This window comes from Panthera onca, chromosome B3 (genome assembly GCF_046562875.1).
Source record: "Panthera onca isolate mPanOnc1 chromosome B3, mPanOnc1 haplotype 2, whole genome shotgun sequence".
Lineage (NCBI taxonomy): Eukaryota > Metazoa > Chordata > Mammalia > Carnivora > Felidae > Panthera > Panthera onca.
In genome coordinates, this window is record NC_138344.1 from 72,259,933 (window position 1) to 72,266,172 (window position 6,240).

The window sequence follows — 6,240 nt, forward strand, 5'->3', positions numbered from 1 at the left end:
GAAGGAGGTCGGTTGGAAGAACCATAAAGGCCAAGATCTTCATTAAGAGGAGTTTTACACATGAGTACACAAACAGACAAAAAGCAGAATCAGACCTATAAACACAGAGAACACACTAATGGTTGCCAGAGGGAAGGGGTGGGAGGATGGGTAACATGGGTGAAGGGGAGTGGGAGATACAGGCTTCCAGTATCTGGAATGAATGAGTCATGAGAATAAAAACACAGCACAGGGAATAGCCAATGATATTGAAATAGTGCTGAATTGTGACAGATGGGAGCTATACTCACAGTGAGTACAGAATAATGTATAGACTTCTTGAATCACTATGCTGTACACCTGAAACTAATGTAACATTGTGTGTCAACTACATTCAAATACAAAAAAAAAAACGTACAAATATTCTAATTAAAAAAAGAAGAGTTTTAAAATTTGGATGACATAGCTTCACACTCTCTAAAAAGTCCTTAAAAGATTGGACAATATGAATTTTGATGGGTGTGTATTCTTGGTAGAGGGGAAGCTTGTGGCAGGCAAGCACTGGGCATGCTTGAGGCCTGCAGTAAATCAGTCAGGATGGGAGAGGGAAGAGAGGGTAGAGACATCTTGGGAGATAAGGTATGTTGGGTTCAGATTTTTTGCACTTTGAACTCCGGATTGAGGAACCTGCCTTTATTTTTACATTCACTGGAGAGTCCTATAGCTTCTACATTTCAGAAGAGTAATTTTCACTATGGTGTGGATGAGGAGGAAGAAGACAAAAGACTAGTCAGGACATCAAGAGAGACATTGTAAAAGTGGAGGGGACAGAATTTGGTGTCTCAGCACATGGGGAAAGTGAGGAACAGGAAGGGAACTTCATACATGATCCAGTATTTTCAAGTTGAAGTGCTGGGGAATGCTAATGCCATGCATAAGCAAAGAAACATTGAAGCTATAGAAGTCTAGGGTTTAGGGGCAAAGAGAATGTCGAATTTTCTGGCAGAACAGACTTCCAAAGTTGTTGTCACATTCTCATCCTCTTCAGCCTTTCCTAAGGCATTTTCATATCTCACAAGGTAGCCAAGGTGTAGAAGTAATGCATCCATTTGTTTCTAAACAAATAATGTCAAACAATTTGAACCAATTTAATGAGAAGAAAAGATTATGAATACAAGGAGTTCAGAAGCCTCTTCTCAATAGAATTAAATTCAGTTCAGTGTAAGGTAGCAGTTTATGTAACGTTTGCCACACACAGCAGAAGCTGAGAGGTGTGGTAGCAATGGTGAGGCAGGAAGTCCCTGGGCCTGTAGTTACTTGTTTTCTCTGGTGGCCTTTCCACCTGCTGTTATTCTCTTCAGAGCGGACTTCACTTCATGGTTCCTCAGGGTATAGATGAGGGGGTTCAGTAATGGAGTGACAACAGTGTAAAACACAGCCACTGCCCCATCCAGGGGACTCTTGGAGCCAGCCCTGAGGTAGGTGAAAATGCAGGGGACATAGTAGACTGTGACCACGGTTAGGTGGGAGCTGCAGGTGGAGAAGGCTCGGCGCCGCCCATCAGCAGTGCGTATCTTGAGGATGGCACGGACTATGCAGGCGTAGGAGAGCAGAATTAACATGAAGCAACTGGCAGCCACCACCCCAATGTCCACAAAGGTCACAAGCTCATTGACGGTTGTGTCAGCACAGGCCAGTCTCAATACTGCAGGGATGTCACAGATAAAGTAATCCACTTGGTTGGGCCCACAGTATGGCAGACGGAAGGTCAGGGTGGCCTGGACAGACCCGTGGATGGAGCCGGCCACCCAAGCCCCAGCCACGAGGATGGTGCATAACCTCCTATTCATGAGCACGGGGTAGCGAAGGGGCTGGCATATTGCCAGGTACCTGTCGTAGGCCATCAAGGTGTAGAGGAAACACTGGGTGCTGCCCAGGAAGTGAAAGAAATACAGTTGAGCCACACAGCCACCAAAGGGCATTGCCTTGCTGGCAGGAGTAAAATCCAATAGTAGCCGAGGGACAATGACTGAGGAGAGCCACATGTCCAGGAATGAGAGCACGCCCAGAAGAATGTACATGGGGCGAGCGTGGAGCTTTGGGTCAGCCCACACGGTGAGCAGAATGAGCAGGTTCCCCAGCTGAGTCAGGATGTAAATGATGAAGAAGACCAGGAAGAGGAGGGTCCTCAGACTTGGGGGGTGAGGTAAGCCCAGGAGAATGAAGCCTGTCACGACGGTGTCCAGGGATGTGTTTTTGGTCTCACCCATGTCTTTCTGTAGTGTGTCGGGATGAGTGGTGAAGTCAGACAAGTGAAATATCCACAGGAGGTGGTGAGAGAATGGTTTCATCTAATGGTTAATGCCTGCCTGAGTGATGAGATAAACAGGAAACTGCCACAACTTTTAAACAATTTTTATTTACTTATTTTTATTTTAAAGACGAGGTGGTGTTGCCATCAACTATTTTGGTTCACTTTATAAGAGAAACTGTCCAGAGACTGGTTAGTTTCCTAGATGGATGGAATCTTTGATCGATTGGGAAATACTGAGAGCAGAATTCGGTAGATCAAAGCACAAGGGGACATGTGAATGATAGAGAAGGACCAATAACTCCAAACAAAAAGCCCAACCACTGAAGAGGGGCTGAGTCAGGTTAAGGCAGAGCAGTGTGGAACACATTTCCCACAATGACCAAACTTATTTTTCCCTCCACTTCCCATCATTGCAGTGCCTCAGCTAGAATCCCATCTCCTCACCATAGCATGCAAACATGTTCATTGTATGTCTCTTATTTGCCACTCGGTCACACCCCTTGCAATTCCTTCTTAGTGTTCAGTTCAAAGGACCCCTCGAGGCTCTCCCAACGGCATACTCCAGCTGGGAGCCTATGCACACCATACCTTCTCTGTTCCCTTCCCCTGGGTAATGCTCACTTTCCCTTCCGGACTAAGTTGGGAGACCTTTATCTGCAAAAAGACTTCCCCGATTCCTGAGGACCATGCTTATATTTCTCAGAGCATGTATCACATTCTACTACTATTGTCCAATTTCTTATTTGTCTCCCCTATTAGTCATCCCATCTAACACAGTAAACGTGGTCATTTATTTTCTGAATGACTGAATGGCTAATGGGAATGGATGTTGCCAAACCCCACCGAACAGACATAGTGTTTCTTTCTCTGCTGTATCTTGTTTGTCTAATCCTGGACCCACCCACTGACTAGCGAACATCTCATTCTTATGCGTTTAGTTTTATTATAACAAACTCCAAGGGCCACTCTTGTTTTTTATTGCTCTAGGATATTATTTAGATTTATTGGTTGATTGATGTGGTCCATTGGTTTGGAATTGTATGTTTTTGTATGGGGTTATAGAGCAATTTTTATTGTTTATTATAATAGCATTGGTTAATGCAGGACTTGATCTTTAGTGTGTATGTGTGTGAATATATACATGGCATATATATATAATATATATAATAGATATACATATATATTTTATATGCATATATATACATATATATACATACACATATATTTGTGTGTGTGTATGTATATATGTACATGTATATACATGAATATACATATATATACATACACATATATTTGTGTGTGTGTATATATATATATATATACATGGCATATATATATATAATATATATTTTATATGCATATATATACATATATATTTGTGTGTGTGTATGTGTATATGTGTGTGTGTATATATATATATATATATATATATATAAAGCCAACTGTACAGTAACTCTCTCTAAAGACCTTGAGAGAATTTGAAGTTCCTGGTCCAGATGATAAGAAAAGATAGAGGCATGACATGTATTTGTTGAAGAGACTATTTGATAAAGATTTTTCTCCTTACACTCAGGTTTGAGATGGATTCATCTGCCATTTAACTATAGTATCTTTGTAATTTAAATGACTATTTGCAGAGAGCAATTTAAATGGTAACAGATTAATTATAAATAACATGTGAGTATGAACAGGTTTAATCCTTTAATCTCCACCAGGAAATTTCCGGGAGAGATTTTATCTTGGTTATTTTTAAAAGTAACTTAATTCACATATTAAGATTTAGGAGCTATTAATAGTAATAATAATACTTAATATACCTGGCTCTTCAGTTCAGGGTCCATAGAAAATGTTAAGCGTGCCCTCTGCCCACAGAAAAAGAAGAAATATCAAATTTTTACTGCCTGAGTATTAGGAGGGCGCCTTGATTTATTTGAAAATAGATGGGAAGACTAGTTCTTTTTTTTGGGTAGAGTATACAGAAAAGATAGAAATAGTTGGGATTAAGATTACGCATAAAACAGTAATTATGAGCCAAAGTAATTTTGTTGTCAATACAGACATAATACTAGTGTGCTGCCACTTAGGCAAGTGATGTAATCCTGAGATTTTTTAAAGGAAAGTAAAATTTTGTATAAATAATTAATAGAATGGTACCACTGGGAGATTTATTTAATGGATTTCTATAATGCATATTTATGTATAGTGAAAAATCCTCTCTAATTTATCTGCCTTGCTAGTCTGATTTTTCTCATTTGTTGTGCATAAACCAGGCTCCACTTTTTCCAGGTGCCCTGCTGTAACCTTTTAGTCTCTAGATTCTGGGGGCTCTGCTTGGTGAGATCAGGAAACTGAGGTGTGTTACAGCTGGTGGGTTTGAAAGGGGGTTACTTTTCTAGGCAGACAAGACAGAGGATGGTGGTTTTGACTTGGGGTGTGGTGGTCAGAGGTTGCAGAGGTGGGCAATCTGTGGTGCAGAGAGGTTGGCAGAGTAGATTTCCAGTGGATTTTTGGAGAAACAGGAAGTAAGTTTGAAGAAGGATCAGATCTCTTGCCGAGAGAGAGGAAAATAGTCTGGCCACACTCCATCCCCCTCGACCCCCCCCCCCCCATTCACCCTCTACCCCATCAGCTTTCTGTGTCATTTTGCTTTGGGTCCACTCCTGTTTTCAGCTGTGGAAATTTAGGTTATTTAAAGTAAAGGAAGGGGCGGACTGAAAATTTTTCAAAAAATTAAAAACAATTTCACTGTATCTACCCTAGCTAATTAGATAAGCAAAGTATTTTATTTTACTTTTTTTAAGTTTATTTATTTATTTTGAGAGAGACGGAGACAGCAAGAGTGCAGGAGGGGCAGATAGAGAAGGGGAGAGAGAATCCCAAGCAAGTTCTACACTGCCAGCACAGAGCCGGGTGAGTGGCTCTAACTCACAAAAGGGCGAGATCACGACCTGAGCTGAAACCAAGAGTTGGACCCTCGACTGACTTGAGCCACCCAGGAGCCCGATAAGCAAAGTATTTTAAAGTTTCCCCAGTTTTAGGGGCGTCTGGGCGACTCAGTTGGTTAAGTGTCTGACTTCAGCTCAGGTCATCACCTCACTGTTTGTGAGTTCGAGCCCCATGTTGGGCTCTGTGCTGTCAGCTCAGAGCCTGGAGCCTGCTTCGGATTCTGTGTCTCCCTCTGTCTCTGCCCCTCCCCTGCTTGTGCTCTGTCTCTGTCTCTTACATAAAAAGAAAGTTTCCCTGGTTTTAGTCCATTTGATGCTGCTAAAATCATGTTGCAAAATAGTTGGAATTTCCATATAAAAACACATACAAATAGCCTAAGTTTAAATATCAATATAAAAAGCATCTGAAAATAAGGGCCAGGGTATTAGAGAATAAACCATACATGTTTAAGAGGGAATTATCCTGAAAACTCTAGGGAGAATCCGTGGGGTGAAAGAGCAGCACTGAGAAGATAAAGACAGGTGGGGTAAGAATTTTATGGAGCTGTGGGATCATGGGATGGGCTACTTTCTGTATCCTCCCCCTAGCCCCCAAACCAGGCCAGTTTGGTGTGAGCATGTCTCTCTCTCTGGTTTTTTTTTTTTTTTTTAATTTTTTAAACGTTTATTTATTTATTTTTGAGAGAGAGACAGAGCGTGAGTGGGGGGAGGGGCAGAAAGAGAGGGGACAGTCCGAATCTGAGCTGTCAGCACAGAGCCTGACTGGTGGCTCAACTCACGAACCTGTGAGATCATGAGCCAAAGTCGGACGCTTAACTGACTGAGCCACCCAGGCGCCCCATTGTGAGCACATCTCTTGCAGTGAGTGCCTTTCCATTTGGAGCAGCAGCTCAGGGGAGGGCAAGCCTCTAGCTAGCTAGCTCTGGGATTTGGGTCAGGAGGGGACAGTTATGAAATTCTTGAAGATGAGGAATGAAGACTGGTAGTGTTGTGTCAGACACA

The 6,240-nt window shown here is 42.1% G+C and overlaps 1 protein-coding gene across 1 annotated transcript; it reads right to left on the reverse strand.

The window, feature by feature from the left end:
* Nucleotides 1-1,292: 1,292 nt before the first annotated feature.
* Nucleotides 1,293-2,330, reverse strand: LOC144616540 (olfactory receptor 10G2). Its single transcript, XM_078447683.2, has one exon. The coding sequence runs from the start codon at nucleotides 2,328-2,330 to the stop codon at nucleotides 1,293-1,295; it is 1,038 nt and encodes a 345-aa protein (XP_078303809.2).
* Nucleotides 2,331-6,240: the final 3,910 nt, after the last annotated feature.